At 36.0% G+C, this 17,709-nt stretch overlaps 1 protein-coding gene across 1 annotated transcript in view; it reads right to left on the bottom strand.

The window, feature by feature from the left end:
• The window catches only part of LOC109081322 (ectonucleotide pyrophosphatase/phosphodiesterase family member 1-like), a 56,089-nt gene that overhangs the window by 6,240 nt on the left and 32,140 nt on the right, over window positions 1-17,709 (bottom strand). Inside the window, exons 17-23 of the mRNA XM_042777469.1 lie at window positions 15,581-15,668; window positions 13,148-13,332; window positions 9,855-9,894; window positions 9,597-9,751; window positions 3,518-3,644; window positions 2,505-2,579; window positions 446-578 (exon numbers count right to left, since the gene is read on the bottom strand). Coding sequence (XP_042633403.1) covers window positions 446-578; window positions 2,505-2,579; window positions 3,518-3,644; window positions 9,597-9,751; window positions 9,855-9,894; window positions 13,148-13,332; window positions 15,581-15,668 — 803 coding nt within the window. The remainder of the gene's footprint in view (window positions 1-445; window positions 579-2,504; window positions 2,580-3,517; window positions 3,645-9,596; window positions 9,752-9,854; window positions 9,895-13,147; window positions 13,333-15,580; window positions 15,669-17,709) is intronic.

Raw genomic sequence — 17,709 nt, 5'->3', positions numbered from 1 at the left:
AGTTGAAGCGCCCAAGGGACCTGCTGACTCAGGGACACTGCTGTTTGTGCCATACCACCAACCAGGACAGTCTGGTGAAAGCAAGGTGAATGGCATTGTGGCAATGAATAAACATACAACCACTCGCCTCCTAAGCAAAAACCTGAATGAGAGGATGCACTCTGTTGCTTTATATACCCGCATGTACAGGGAGTGACTCGGCATGCAAAATCCACTAGCCAATTCTCATTGGCGTTTTCTCTAAAACTCAGAGAAGATTGTGGATCCTAACGCCATCACAACATAACTCGTAGCGACCGACAGAAAACACTTGTTTTAAATTGTAATAATATTTCACAATATTACTATTCTAGAAAATTTTGTCTGTGGCAGGTTTTTGGGTACTCTGTTTAGCTAATGGATCTTTCACACACTCTTCTGGCACTGGGTCATTTTGCAAACTTACGGGGTTCCCTTGTTCATAAAATCATAGTTCCCATCAAAGTCGTTGTCAAATATTGGTCCGCTCACAACATTGACTCCATTCAGCTCTTGTGAATACTTCACCAGCAGAACATTGTGAAAGCGATTCCAAATATCTGTCACAAAGACATTAGACATGAACAACAGTGACCCTATGATCACACATGAAAGCCACAGAACAGCAACACCAGGGTTATTATTGTTAACTAAAACCATTTATATATATATATATATATATATATATATATATATATATAATATATATAAAACAAACATGCTACATAAAATATATCAAATTCAAAATATGAACAAAATCTTTAGTAGTATATCAATGATACTAAAATAACATTGAGACACACGTTATGGGAGAGTTTTGTGTAAAAAGAAACCATATGATAACACAAAATTATATCTAAAACAGTGATAATAACATTCAAACATAATCACAATGTTAGTGCAGAGAGCTGTTCATAATTATGTTTATGCATAATTACTGCACTCAATAATCATGATATGTTCTTACTTCAGCAATGTGCAAATTAAGCACTTTTAAGTGACTGAAACTAAGCAAGTGGTTTTAAAAGAGCCACAAAAGGATCCTAATGAACAATGCAGTTTTAGATTCTTATGAATAATATGCCTATGATAAATGCATAAACAATATACTTGTGTTATTGACTGATAACAGATAGATGTGTTATGAAATGTTGGTGCACCCAAAGTCCAAACCACAAACACATCCTGATGTTCATTTTCAGATTATCTCTCTGTTGTTGCACTAAAGCACAGATGAATGATTTCTAATGGAATGCAGAGAGTTAATGTTCTACATGCATGCCATTTGGTGGAGTTAGTCTGGGAAATGAAATGATTAATTTTCAGAATGAGGAAAGTGTTTGCCATACACAAGTGTTGCAATTACCAATGATGATTATCTGAGATTAATGCAAAACATCAGTTCATTTGTTTCACGGGTCTGAATGGCATATCGTGTAAAACACTCAATACTGGCTATTAATACAGCAGGTCTGCCTTCATTATGGCTAGTGAGGATCACCTGGCTTAAACATTTTTAACTGATTTCTGTAATTCTTGAGATGGGTCTTCAGAGCATAACAATTTAACAGGAATATTTCCAAGTTGGGTCTGTATGGGGGTACAGTTCTTGCATTATTCCAAATATATAGATTATGATCCACAAATAAATGTAAAGTGATTTACAAAAAATGTAATATATTGACAAATTAATAGAATGAGATCCACAAATAAATCTCAGAGTTTCACAAACATTAATTGAATTCACAAATAAATAAAATGAGATTTGCAAAAAATAAATAAATAAATAAATAAATAAATAAATAAAAAATAATAAATAAATAAAAATAAATAAATAAAAATACATATTCAAATACATTTTTATGTCACAAAAACAACTTTGCCTGCCATTCATTTGTGAATCACGTCCTGTACATTTGTAGATAACTGCACGCATTAGTGGATTTTAAAACATTTCTAGCGTCAAGACACTGACAATCCACAAATGCATGGACTCCACCCACCATCTACTCAAGCCAATTAGATAACAGCCACACTTTGCAGACATATCATGTTCTCGCTATAACCAGTCACAGTTTTTTGCACAAATATAATAAGTAATGTCTAAAATGTTTTGCACAAATATAATAAGTAATGTCTAAAAATGCATGTTTCCCAGAACTCCATGCTTGAATCCCAAATAAAATCTACAGTTCAACCAACCACAGAGGTAATTATGCATAGAATCTGGAATTGGAGATTCATTCCAGCATGCAATTAACTTTCTACAAGTCAACAGGAAATATTTTGGAACTATTCATATTGTCAGTCAGAAGAAACACTTTATGCAGTCCTTGCCAGAACAAACATGCAAATATGTTAAACATGCAAATTGTACAATATTACATGATAAATCACAAAAAGAAAAATACCAGTTGTCAGGTATTCCTTCAAAGCAGTCTGAATGTGTGTAATGTTGTAAGTTGAATGCAAAAAACACGGCTTACCTTTGAAAGCAGGAAACATGGGCACCATGTTGCTTGTAATTAAAGAGTCTGGCTCAGCTCCTGTAGGACTGAAGTCTGAGGGAGAAAGGAAGCATTTAGAGAAAGCTGTCACACAAAACACAACAGATACAGTAGAATAACAGCTATTTTATCACACAGATCTCTGGATACTTTGATTGGCCAAATTGCAGAACTGAGTGGTTATATATTTTTGTATAATGACCACTAAACTGTACACTGCTGTTAAAAATTAGTCAGTAAGATTTTTGTTTTGAAAGAAATTGCTACTTTTATTCACCAAGAATGCATTAAATTTGATCAAAAGTGACAGTAAAGGCTTGTATATTGTTACAAAATATTTCTATTTCAAATATTGTTCATTTGAACTTTTTATTCATCAACTAATCCTAAAAGATGTACTACAGTGTCCCCAAAATACGAAGCAGCACAACTGTTTTCAACATTGATAATAATCAGAAATGTTTATTGAGCAGCAAATCAGAATATTAGAATGATTTCTGAAGGATCACGTGACACTGAATTTGATCACAAGAAAAAATTATATTTTTAATTTATATTAAAATATAAAGCAGTTATTTAAAATTGTAATACTATTTCAATATTTCTGTATATACTGTATTTTCAATCAAATAAATGCAGCCTTGGTGAGCATAAGAGACCTTTGAACAATATATTTCCCAATTGTTAAAGGCATCATACCATATTTGCTTACGATATTATAAGCATGTGTGGGCTTTCTTTTCAATTAAATCGCTTATCAATATCTGTATTTATGGGATTCTTTTTAGATTGTAGCATGTAATATACTTTATTAAAAAAAAACTCTAACTGAACTCAAAGTATATATATATATATATCACACATTAGCTATCATCAACTCTAACTGAACTCTAGGATCTTTTCAAAGGAAGTAAAAGAGGGCAGAAAGTGAAATGAATTGTGAGTTTTGTATCAAGGTCTTAAAGTAAATACAGATATGATGTTGAACTCACTGGGTGGATGCAGGAGGCCAAAGGTCAGAGTGGAATTGCTCTTATAGAAAGAGCAGGACTGTCTCTCACTGGCCTGCACACGCACATCTGCACGCACACATGTGTCTGCTGAGGGCTGGACACTCACCTTTATTTGAGAAGAAAGAAAATCAATGATCAGAGATAAAAGTGCTTATTGATTAAAGGATTAGTTTAATTCAAGAATAAAAATTTCCTGATAATTTACTTACCCCTATGTCATCCAAGATGGCTTTCTTTCGCAAAGAAATTAAAGTTTTTGAGGAAAACATTCCAGGAAAAAATGTAAAGGGCATTTGAATTTCTTTGCACATTCGCTTTGTAAACACTGGGTACATACTTCTGCCTACATCATGCGTGACCTTTACAATGTGACTACATAACATTAGTCCAGTCTAGCTAGTGCAAGATGAGCATTTGTGGTAAAAAATAAAAAATAAATTAAAAAAAAGTATATACTGTACATTTTTATTTTGTAAGAAAATTACCAATTGTTTCGCTAGATAAGACCCCTATTCCTCAGCTGGGATCGTGTAAAGCCCTTTGAAGCTGCACTGAAACTGAAATTTGGACCTTCAGCCCATTGATTCTCATTGAAGTCCACTATATAGAGAAAAATCCTAGAATGTTTTCCTCAAAAACCTTAATTTCTTTGTGACTGAAGAAAGAAAGACATGAACATCTTAGTTGAAATGGGGAAAAGTTAATTATCAGGAAATGTTTATTCTGGAAGTGAACTAATCCTTTAAAACACCCATCAAGTGCATGATTCCTGGTAGACACATTACAAGAAACATATCCTTAGCACTTGCCACTTAATTGAGGTTTTCTTATATTTATGTCTTTTATTTACATCTTTCAAGTTTTGAGAGAAAGGCCTGTTTTCTTTTTAGGAAACATCTCTAATCTTTACGTAATAGTACTTAAAATACATGCTTCACAATCCGACTTTTAAACCCTTTGGAAAAGGATGATTTGCTAGTCATGATAGTGAAGTCCTGATATTTAGCTCTTCAAGTTACTCCCACGCAAAACAAAAAACAAGATCACGCATGAAGCCTGAAAATCTCCAGTTGTGGTCACATTGTTCATTCCGCAGGTTGTGGCTTGTAGTTGGTTTATGTATAATGAAAATTAGAAAATACAGTTGATTTAATTTAGTTCACGCACACGCACACACACACACACACACACACACACACACATATATCAGGAGATACCCACAATTAAAGCAACTTAAATGACAACAAAAGACATTTTTATCCATCTTCTCTCATGGGCAGAAATAGTATAGATACTGGACAAGGATGAATCTTTCTAGTCTGTCAACCAGCTGTGCTCACGCATGCTATCAACTGAGTATACTTTGAAAAGCTAAAGAGCCGGTCATATTACACTTTTCATTCCACTGACTTCCATTCATCGTGAATGCAGGAAACAGAAAACGCAAGTTCATGTGATTTTGCTGCTTTCCAGAATTCAAGTTTGGTGCAATCTGCCCTGCGAATTCGTATCATGTGAAGACACAAACTTTGAATCTGCAGGACTGCAGCGATGCAGGAAGTGAAGTACAGTACACAATGTTACATTTTGGATGTATTATAAGTAGAATTATATTTTTTTAAAAAGACACCAGAGAGCATGACATCGTATTACAACTGTTGCGTTCTAATGCACGTGTTGACTGACTGTGTTTGCAAACAATCAAATGAAATACACAAAGGTTATGTATTCGATTGTAGGAAAGAAAACAAAAACAGTGTATAATTTAGGCTTAAGTGTTTGGGTCAAAACTGATGTATACTTTCATTATTCATTAAAATTCATTATGGAAAACAGTGGCCAGCACATTCTTCCAAAACACATTTTTTGTTTTGCATGGAAGAAAGAAAAAAATTACAGATTTGTAAAGACATAAGGCTGAGTAAATATCTTTCTTGGATGAACTATCACTTTAAGCTAATTCACAAAAAAATACAGTAACTCAAAATGAGTGGTGGAGAAAACACTTGATGTCTCGTTGTGTCTAGCGTTAGCGAGTGTGATGATGATGCTAGAGACTGTGATTTACTCTGCGGTCGGCCCACATAACGAGCAGCACATGCTGAAGGGAGGAGAGTAAAGCTTCTCTGTCATACTTTCTGACCTCACAGAGCATAACCATTAAACCCTCTTCACATGTACACCTTCCTTTTTGAACCATCAATACAAATTTCCCTTGTGAAAAGTAAGTGTGCTTAATTGCATTAAATGTGCACCTGGTAGCACACTAAAAAAACTAGTCGAAGATAGCATAATATTAATTAAATAAAAGGCCACTTAAGTATACTCACTGCAAAGAGAGTACACTATCATGACTGTTTCTTAACACACTTAAGTACACTTTTAAAAAGTTAAAGGTTTTACTTTAAAGTGCATTTTATATCATTATGTTTTAATAATTTTTTGCTGTTGTGCTATTAATATACTTAAGTACATCTAAAGTACTTGATTATAATTTTAATTCTAGTGTATTTAATCAATTAATGGATAAATATATATTTTAAGTGCACTTAATTGCAAATTCATCATTACAATTGTGTAGTTATGAAAATATTTAAATATTACACACATTTGAATAGAAACTATGTTAAAGTATATTTTAGTTTACCATAAATACTTGTCAGTACATTCAGCAGCACTTTAACCGTATTTCAATGGCAATAGTAGTAACTATGAAGTAATATTCAAACTATGAAAAAAATGTACTAAGTCCTACTAATAAAAGCACTCTGAAATTCAGCTAATCGATTTAATATAAATTTAAACTATAATACATTTCCATGTATCAATTAACAAACAATTAAGTGTCTGAAAACAGTACAAATATGTTATTTAAAAGTACATTATTTCCATAAAATACCATTAAACAATATAGTATTAGTATTATAGCATGATTAAAAGGGGTGTAGCTCATTTAAATCCCACTGGACTCTTCAGAAAATAATCACAGGAAAATATCAAATGAAAACCCTGCAGTGTATACCTGTATACCTGTATAGTAGTGTATAGCAGATATACCTGTTTGTCTCTTTTGGGAGTGTACTCATCTACCTGACTCATCATGTACGACTCGTCTTGACTCGAATATTAAAATGTTCTTTAGAAGAAGAATGTTACTCCCTAACTATACATTCCATCTTTGACAAGCAATAGCAAGTAGCAATACGTCACTGGGCCCACTCATCGTTTTAATCATACGCTAGATTTAATTATATCACATGGAATCGATCTTACTGATATAGATATCGTACCTCAAAGTGATGATGTTACTGACCATTTCCTTGTATTGTGAATTCTGCGTATTACGGATATTAACTATATGTTTCCTTTTTATCATCTGGGCAGAACTATAGTTCCAGCCACCAAAGATATATTCGCAAATAACCTGCCTGATTTATCTCAACTGCTCTGTGTACCCATAAATACACATGAACTAGATGAAATGACTGGCAACATAGGCACTATCTTCTCTAATACATTAGAAGCTGTTGCCCCCATCAAATTAAAAAAGGTTAGAGATAAACATACTGTGCCATGGTATAACTGTAATACCCATTCTCTCAAGAAAGAAACTTGTAGACTGGAGCGCAAATGGAGAAAAACTAACTTGTACGTTTTTAGAATTGCGTGGAAAAACAGTATGTCCAGCTATAGATAGGCTCTAAAAACTGCCAGGGCCGAGCATATCCATAAACTCATAGAAAATAACCAAAACAATCCAAGGTTTTTATTTAGCACAGTGGCTAGATTAACAAATAACCAGACGCCACCCGATCTAAATATTTCCTTACAGTTAAATAGTAATGAGTTTATGAATTTCTTCACTGATAAAACAGATAACATCAGAAATACAATAACAGATGTAGATTCTACAGCGTCTAATTTTTCAGTTTCATCCATGGCACCCAAAGATAAACTGCAGTGCTTCACAACTATAGGACAGGAAGAGCTAAATAAACTTATCACTGCATCTAAACGAACAACATGTTTATTAGATCCTGTAACCACTAAATTACTGAAAAAGTTGTTACCTGTAGCAGAAGAACCGATTCTCAATATTATTAACTCGTCGTTATCTTTAGGTCACATCCCAAAACCATTCAAGGCGGTTATTAAGCCTCTTATTAAGAAAACACAACTAGATCCTAGTGAACAGGCAATTACAGACCCATTTCAAATTTGCCATTTATGTCTAAAATTTTAGAAAAACTTGTCTGCCCAATTGTGCTTCTTCCTGCAAAAAAAAAGGATCTCTATGAAGAATTGCTTTCATGACCCACCACAGAACAGAACCTGCACTTGTTAAAATTACAAATGACTTGCTTCTAGCGTTAGACCAAGGCTGCATCTCATTGCTAGTTTTACTTGATCTTAGTGCTGCGTTCGACACCATAGATCACAACATACTCATAGATAGATTACAAAACTATACAGGTATCCAAGGGCAGGCTTTAAGATGGTTTTAGAGCCTACCTGTCCGATCGCTACCACTTTGTTTATTTAAATGGGGAGTCATCTCATTTATCACCAGTAAAATATGGAGTGCCACAAGGATCTGTCCTAGGTCCTATGCCATTTTCAATATACATGTTGCCCCTTGGTAATATTATTAGAAAATACAGGATTAGTTTCCACTGTTATGCTGATGATACTCAACTATATATCTTAATGAAACCAGATGACATTTCTAAATTATCTAAGCTAACAGAGTGTGTTAAAAATGTAAAAGATTGGATGACCAGTAATTTTCTCCTTTTAAATTCGGATAAGACAGAGATATTACTTATTGGACCAAAAAACAGTACACAGAATCTTTTAGATTACAATTTGCAACTAGACGGATGTACTGTTACTTCCTCTACAGTCAAAAATCTAGGTGTTATATTAGACAGCAACTTGTCTTTTTAAAATCATATTTCCCATGTTACAAAAACAGCATTCTTCCATCTTAGAAACATTCCCAAACTATGAAATATGTTACCTGTTTCTGATGCAGAAAAGTTAGTTCATGCATTCATGACCTCTAGACTGGACTATTGTAATGCACTGCTAGGTGGTTGTCCTGCATCTTCAATAAACAAGCTACAGATAGTCCAAAATGCAGTAGCTAGAGTCCTTACCAGGTCAAGAAAATATGATCATATTACCCCAATTTTACAGTCTCTGCACTGGCTACCTATTAAGTTCTGTATCAGTTACAAAATATTATTACTTACTTATAAGGCCCTTAATGGTTTAGCTCCTGCGTATCTAATTAGTCTTCAACCACGCTACAATCCATCACGCTCCCTAAGGTCACAAAACACTGGACTTTTGGTAGTACCTAGGATAGCAAAATCCACTAAAGGAGGTAGAGCATTTTAGCATTTGGCACCCAAACTCTGGAATAGCCTATGATAATGTTCGGGGTTCAGACGCACTTTCTGTGTTTAAATCTAGATTAAAAATGCATCTCTTTGGCCAAGCATTCAAACAATGCATCTCATAATCTTGGACTGCAGTTATATCTGATCAGATGTGCATTTTTATTCTTAGCTTGGGTTAAACTAATCAATTTTACTTGGTTGGAACAGCAGCTATGCTAATTATGTCTCAGTTTGTTTCTCTGTTTTGCTAGGATTTACACAAGCTTCAGTCTGGATCCAGAACACCTGAGAAGAGATGATGCCAACCCCTCAGAGGACCTCAGATGATGCTAACCCTGAAACAACATACAGAACTACCAAATTTTGCTATAAGTTTGATTGCATCATATAATAATTGCTGTTAATAGTGTGCATTATCTGTTTGATTATGTCTTTAATTGATTTGTTCGTACATTTCTGCCATATGTACATAAACTGACAGTCACCACTGATAAGCTACTACTAAATATTGTAGAAACGTAATTTTCTGTAAAGTTGCTTTACAACGATTTGTATCGTAAAAAGTACTATAAAAATATACTTGAATTGAATATGTCCCCCAACAAAAACAGCTGTGCTCGTCAAGTAATTTCATAGGAACTTAATAGTCTTACCGTTGCATTCAAAGAATATGAGACCCAAAGGGGCATCAGGATGTTTCTGCTGTATCCGCTGACGTAGGCACTGTGGTAAAGTATACAGTGATTTGATTGCTGTTGAAGAACACGCGGGATTCCATACGGCAGATGAACAGGCTTCACATTAGTGTCTATAAAAAGATTAAAAAACAAAGACTGACTTGAAAAGTTTTAAACACAGTGTTTTCTAACACAATGTTGATATGAACTATTCCTGACAAACAGTTTACTAACTTGAGTTTGTGTTGATGATACGCTGGTTCAGACGGTTCACCTGAAAAATTTTAGGGAAATGGATGTTAGAATACATGAATTTCATATATTTCATGGCTGCCTGCCTATCTGATAATTTCATTTTTGTTTTGTTTTTTTGTAATAATTTAAAAGCTTTTACTGTCAAATTTGATCAATTTAATGCATTTTTGTGGAATAAAAACAATACTTTCTTTAAAATAAAATATACTGACCCTAAACCTTTGAATGGTAGTATATATACATAGTATACATTTATACTAGAAAAACTAAATCCTTTGTATCAGTTAAGCACAAGAGGCTTGACTCACTTCCCTTTCAAAATCTAAAAAGCTATGCAATTGTGACAAGGCACAGGAAAAAATAAAGAAATCCAGACAACACCACAAAAATGTGATGTGGATCAGCATAGAGACACACAAACAACAAGCTACAGACTTGTAATCCATTCCACAGCATTAACTGGAAGACCAGTGATAAAGGGCACAAAAAAAGCAACTTCAAACATGCTGCTATTTTCCTTTGAACCATGTTTGAATGACATTCTGAAACTAATCACTTATTTTTTTTTTTTTTTTTTTTTTTTTTTAAATTGCAATATGGTAAAGGGAATGTAATTGGCCTTCCAAGCCCTTCAAACATGCAGTTTTGGTTGCAGTGCAACTGAATATAATTTATATATTGGCAGGCTTTATTACATTTTAGGTTTAAATCCCCTGTTAACAAGCGCAAAGCAACAATGGCAAAGAAAAACTCCCCAAGAGTAAGGAGGAAACCTTGGGTGGAACCATGAGGAAATTCAGTCATGTACTAACAGCCTGTTCAATGTCACACAGGATAACACCATAAATAACAGCAGACATTTGATTTAAAACTTAAGCTTGGCCTTTGAAGGGAACTAGTCTAGGCTCATAACAAGTCAAATAAAGCATGCTCAAAAATGCCCTTAAAATCAGGCATTGCAATCTATAAGTAATATCATGACCTGCATTAATCCATCAACATGATAAATCATATAACATTCACCCTTTGAAAAAAAGGTACAAAGCTGTGACTGGGATAGAACCCTAAGTTGCAAAAGCTGTACCTTATCTAGCCTTGAATGGTACATATTAGTATCTTAAATGTGCATTAAGTACTTTAAAAGCACATAATACTACCTAAATTGCACACATTAGTAGCTTTCGAAAGGCCACTATTTTGTACCTGGAGAAAGGGGAAAATAAAATTGCCTAAACAATTGAATTTTGATGGTTTCATGATCTCATGCTGTTTAGTGTAGTCTGGATTTCTACTTTCACCCGCCTATTTTTCTTCATGGCTTTTGAGAACAAGGGCATGTCATGCAATCCATCACTGTTGGTATCTGCATATATACATAGTATATATATATACACACTCACTGGCCTCTTTATTACAGTCTATGGTCAGGGTGAGAGGAGTCCTTAAGAATGCTTTTAGCTCGACATAGACAGTTTTTTCTCTGGATGTCCTCAATAGCAGGAAGTGTTGTCCCTGTGATGCGTTGGGTGGTTTTCACCACCTTCTGCAGTGCCTTGCTGTCAGCAACTAAGCAGTTCCCATACCAGACTGTGATACAATTGGTCAGAATGTTATCGATCACACACCAGCAAAAGTTCACCAGGATGGCTGAAGACAGCTGGTTATTCTTCAGTGTCCTAAGGAAGAAGAGGCACTGGTGAGTCCTATGGACCAGGCTGGAGGTGTTTGTGGTCCAGGACAGGTCCTCCGAGATGGTGGTTCCCAGGAACTTGAAGCTACTCATCGCTTCATAACGTTACGGCTGAACCACTGTTGGCAGATGAACTACTCTGATGATGTCTTTCATACTTTTCTGGACCTTGACAGTGTAACTTACTTGGCAGTCTATGGGACACTCACAAGCCTCCCGGTTTTCATCCAAAATATTTTAAATTGTGTTCCAAACACGAACGAAGCTTTTATGGGTTTGGAATGACATGGGGGTAAGTGATTAATGACAAAATTTTCATTTTGGGGTGGAGCATTCCTTTAATTCTTCGTGGCATAGATTCAACAAGGTGTTGGAAACATTCCTCAGAGATTTTGGTCAATATTGACATGATAGCATCACGCAGTTGCTGCAGATTTGTCAGCTGCACATCCATGATGCGAATCTCACATCTCAAAGCTGCTTTATTGGATTGAGATCTGGTGACTTTGGAGGCAATTTGAGATTATTAAATCTGAGATTATTTGAGCTCAGGTAGGCTGTGGTGTTTAAACAATGCTCAATTGGTACTAAGGGGCCTAAAGTGTGCCAAGAAAATATCCCCTACACCATTACACCACCACCAGCCTGAACCGTTGAGACAAGGCATGATGGATCCATGCTTTCATGTTCTTTACGCCAAATTCTGACCCTACCATCTGAATGTCGCAGTAGAAATCGAGACTCATCAGACCAGGCAACGTTTTTCCAGTCTTCTATTATCCAATTTTGGTGAGCCTGTGCGAATTGTATCCTCTGTTTCCTGCTCTTAGCTGAGAGGAGCAGCACCTGGTGTGGTCTTCAGCTGCTGTAGCCCATCTGCTTCAGGGTTCGACGTGTTGTGAGTTCAGAGATGGTACTCTGCATACCTTAGTTGTAACTAGTGGTTATTTGAGTAACTGTTGCCTTTCTATCATCTCTAACCAGTCTGCCCATTCTCCTCTGACCTCTGACATCAACAAGGCATTTTCGTCCACACAACTGCTGCTCGCTAGACATTTTCTCTTTTTCTGACCATTCTCTGTAAACCCTAGAGATGGTTGTGTGTGAAAATCCCAGCAGATCAGCAGTTTTTGAAATACTCAGACCAGCCCGTCTGGCACCAACAACCATTCCACGTTCAAAGTCACTTAAATCCCCTCTCTTCCCCATTCTGATGCTCGGTTTGAACTTCAGCAAGTCGTCTTCACCACATCTAGATGCCTAAATGCATTGAGTTGCTGCCATGTGATTGGCTGATTAGCAATTTGTGTTACCAAGCAATTAAACAGGTGTACCTAATAAAGTATATATACAGTATAATATCTACATTTACAAATACATGCAGAGAATTAAACACACCTGGATCTGACGCATAAGGAAAACAACTGAAAGCAATGGGATTCCCTGCATGTTGAAAGATGACACTAACGGGTACCTAGTGTGGTAAAAAGTGACACCAAGGGCCAAAGTGATACAAAAGTGACAAGTTGGGAGTGAAAATGTGTTAGACAAGCATTTTGTCCTCCCTTTTAAAAATGCTTACCTCAGCCTCAGTGAGGGAGTCACAGGTGCAGCCGAGGGGGTCCCGTAAGGAGCTGCTAAAAGGGGTGCACTTCGATGGTGCCGAACGCTCTGCTGGGTACACCGGTTGGTGGGGTGGGTTCTTCAGCAGATGGTTTAAACTGCCATGGGTGCCGTTATTTGGGGCAGGAGGAATACCTAGCAAATCTAAAGAGAGAGAGAGAAAAAAAAAAAAAACAGAAGAATGAACTGTACTTAGAAGATTTTTGTTTTTTTGTTTTTACCAAAATTAATTACTATGCAATGGAAAAATCACGTCAATTACTGGTACCAGAGGCCAAGAACAGTCTTTATATAGTAGCAGATGCTAAGCTAGGCTTTAAAGGGAAAGTCCACCCAAAATGAAAATTTTTATTTACTCGAACAGTTAAGCATAAAATAAAAATAAATAAATTTGATAAAAAAAAAAAAACATAAATAAAAACACATATATATATATATATATATATATATATATATAAAATGGAATTCAATGGGAACGGAAACTGTTTGGTTACCTTGAACAAATTACATGAGGGTAAATAAATGATGACAGAAACTTAATTTTTTGTTGAAGCATCACAATATAACATCAGGGATGCCAGGCCGTAGTGAGATGTTGATGACATGGGCCTAAAAAAAGTCGTCTCATGCTGAATGTGTGAAAGTAGGAAACCTTGTTAAACATCCTGGTGACATACTATCTATGGCCCTAAACGCCTACTCAGGATGCTTATGTATATATGTATATATATATATATATATATATATATATATATATATATATATATATATATATATATATATATATATAACTAAAGCAGTGGTTCTCAGTTCCAGTCCTCGCGTCCCAAAGCTCTGCATATTTAGCATGTCTCTCTTATTTAACATGCTTGATTCAGATCATCAGCTCGTTAGAAGACAGCTCCACGCATGAACTGTTCATTGCTCCCCGAGTTAGCGAAATCCATTGAAGTTTGCTTCACTTCGGAACATTCATTCACACATTTGCACTGCCTGCAGTGTCTTCACACACAGACCAAACTTAGAGTGTAAAGTGTGACATAATATACCTCTGCAAACGATTTTGAATGGAACATATAAAAGCTTCCTTCAAACTGGAATCATGTTAGAATATCCTGTGATGTCCACTTCACAGGGCACTTATGGTTGAATAGAACAAACGTCTGAATTGATAAGAGATGCATACAAAATGTGTAGAGTGGTGGTACATGAGAACTGGAAATGAGAAGCACTGAACTGAAGAGAGAAGCAGAGTGAGTGAGAAAACCAGACGTTATGTGACAATGCTGGGAAGCTTCGAAACTGCAGCCTGTCAAGTTACCAGCTACAAGTCACTAACTATGTAACTTCCCAACAGTGGTAACAGACAATAAGCTGCCAATGATGGCCACTTTGTTTTCCAAGTGGGTCATTGTGTCCTTGGAAGGGATTGTGGATAAAGGAGGTGGTGATGGAAAACAAGACTCTCATAGTTCTGCACAATTTCCCATACGACTTCTCTTGGATTTAAACCAGTATGAGCTCCAGAACTTGCATTCATATGCGAGGACTGACCAGTTGGCATTAGTATGTTGCTAGTTTTATAAACTTTTTATGAGGGATAAAGAATGTCAACACAATCATTATAATTTAATCACTTTATACTCTGTTCAAAATCAAAGATGAAAAGAAGGAATCAAACAGTTACTTTGTCTTTTTGTACTTTGTATTGTATTGAATGTGCACTTGTAGTGTACATCAAATCTTAAATGTACATTTAAAAAAAAAACCTGTACTTGCAGATCATAATATTAAAAAAATAAAAGGCCACTTAAGTGTTCTTAGAATATTATTTTAAATGTACTATTTGCAACTTTATGTTATTTTAAATATATTTACACAAAAGTTAATAGAAATGACAACAAAGTATATTTTAGATTACCATAATTGCTTGTCACTACATTACCATTTTTCAAAAGCAATTACGAAATTTCTACTTAAGTGGCTCAAAAAAGCAGCTAATTTGAAAAATAAATAAATTATATATATATATATATATATATATATATATATATATATATATATATATATATATATATATATTTATTTATTTATTTATTTATTTATTTAGTATACTGTAAATGTAATACAATTTAATGCAAATTTTAACAATAAAATATGTGTCCAAAAACATTACATTCAGTTCTCACTTATTATTTTCAAATATATTATTTAATAACTCCTTTTTTTGTAAAGTATGCTAAAGTGTTATTTTGCACACAAGCATTTAGCACACAAGAATGCACACAGTCCCAAGAACCTCAATACTGGTTATCTGAACTGGGATGTCAAAAATATGATTAAAGAGACTCCTTTGACACTATCATGATACCTCTCAGAAAATTAATCTTACCACATAGGAGGTTGTAGAGTTCAATGTTCTCAAAGGGAGGCACAGTCATCTTAGAGTTGATACCTGGTCCATATCCAACAAAAATGGCCTGCAAACAGTTACATTTAATTCGTAAAATTACACTTAAAAACAAACTTTTAGTTTACACTTGCTATTTGCAAAATATTTTAACCATTTGGTTGTCTTTTTGTTTGCAAAGGTTGTGTTTTAATTGTTGAAAGCTGTGTTTGAAAAAATTTTATTGTCTTATATTTCATTAAAAAAAGACGAAGCTGGTTCTGAGAAAAGGTTATTTGTTTGCAGATGCCACTTAACATTTTCTTATCTAATGTGATAAAAACAAATTTTTTTAAATGTGGCTTTAGTGTCCAAGTACTATTTGGGTTCCCTGAATATGTCAACAAAACACCCACAATAGCTCAAAAAACACAGACCACAGTTAAAAATAACTAAAAGCACTTATTTGGACTTGGAGTCACAGAGACACACATTCCACTCGCCTTCGGCTGAAACATGGAACATTTGAGTAGTAGAAACTAGACTGATGTCATTTCCTTGACACAGAGTCACAAAAATTATCTTCATTCCTCCTAGCAGGAGAATTCACTTCATTAGAATGGCCTAAAGTAAAGCTCTTGCCATAATAACCATCCCTGTGGTTGTGACTTGAGCAGTTTACCTCAACTAGTTAGACCGTAGACCTCATAAGAGTTCCTGTAAAATGTTTTTGTAAAGCCTACCAGATGCATTAGACATTCCTAGACAACCACACAGACCAGGGGCACAGATGGCTGAAAACACTCACACACATACACACGTCACAAACATAAACAAGACTCTGCCAAAGGTCCAACATGTGGGTTGAGTGTGTGTTTAAAACTGCAATCTGAACACCTTCCAGTTTGAGGGAACTACTAAGTGCGAATCTGGCACTGAAGAGTTATATTCAATGGACAAGAGTTAAATTAAAGGGCATGTCTGTTTTATCAGTTTTTGTGGAAAAACCCTGCAGATGATAATCCCCTTCATGGGAATTTAATCAGATCCTTTAATAAGAATTAAGCATAATCCTCATTGAAATGCTTGGTCTCCTAAACCTCATTACACTGCAGCACAGAAGCATAGAGCCTCGAGCAGAAACTGAAGATAGAAATGTTTACTGGTGTCTATGACAGATTTAAGAAAAAATTTGTCTGGATTTAGAGGATTAATGCTTAATTTTGTGATTGGGGGTTTATGTGGATGGTGTGGAAGGGAAGCTGAAAGAGAAGAAAACGCAGGAGCAGCCATGAAAAGCAATGGAGAACATCTCGGTTACATATGGTAACCCTCGTTCCCTGAAGGAGGGAACAGAGAAATCATGTCGGTGACCGACGAATTGGGATATCGCTTCGATAGACCAATCTACTTCTAGTGTAAACTAAACAAGCCAATGCTCATGCGATGGGAGCGCAAACCACCTTGCCGGTTGCGACATGCGATGGGAGCGCAGACTACCTTGCCGGTTGATGTACGCAACGGTCACTGTGTTGTCCGTTCGGACCAGCAAATGCTTGCCTCATGAGCGCCCTTTAAGACGGTCCAAGGCAAGGCATACTGCTATCAACTCTAGGCAACTGATATGCCAGTGCAGATGGGGGCCCATCCATACCCCTGACACTGCATGCCAATTGTACGTGGCCCCCCAGCTGGTGGTGGAGGCATCCGTGTAAACCACACCGTGCCTGGAGACCTGTTCCAGGGCACTCCTGCCCGAAGAAACGTAAGATCTGACCACGAGAAGGAGGTTTGGTGACAGGCCGGTATAACTTGGACCCGGTGAGTGCCACGCTTCCACGCCCACCTCAAGACTCGGCCATGAAGCCAGTGCTGAAACAGTCTCATTTGCAATATCCCTAGCAGTGTAAGTGCCGCTGCAGCTGCCATATGCCCCAGGAGCCTCTGAAATTGTTTCAGTGGGACCGCTGTCCTGCCCTTGAATGAATTCCAGCAGGTCAACACCGACCGCATCTAGAAAGGCATGGGTGAAATGGCATCCTTATAAGGACAATCCGTCATCTTTATAAAGACGCACCCATGAAGCTCTTTTAGAGAAATAGGCTCTTGTAGGGAAATGCTCTTTTAGTGCT

This window comes from Cyprinus carpio, chromosome A20, assembly GCF_018340385.1.
Source record: "Cyprinus carpio isolate SPL01 chromosome A20, ASM1834038v1, whole genome shotgun sequence".
Lineage (NCBI taxonomy): Eukaryota > Metazoa > Chordata > Actinopteri > Cypriniformes > Cyprinidae > Cyprinus > Cyprinus carpio.
This window is presented reverse-complemented; position numbering and strand designations above follow the sequence as displayed.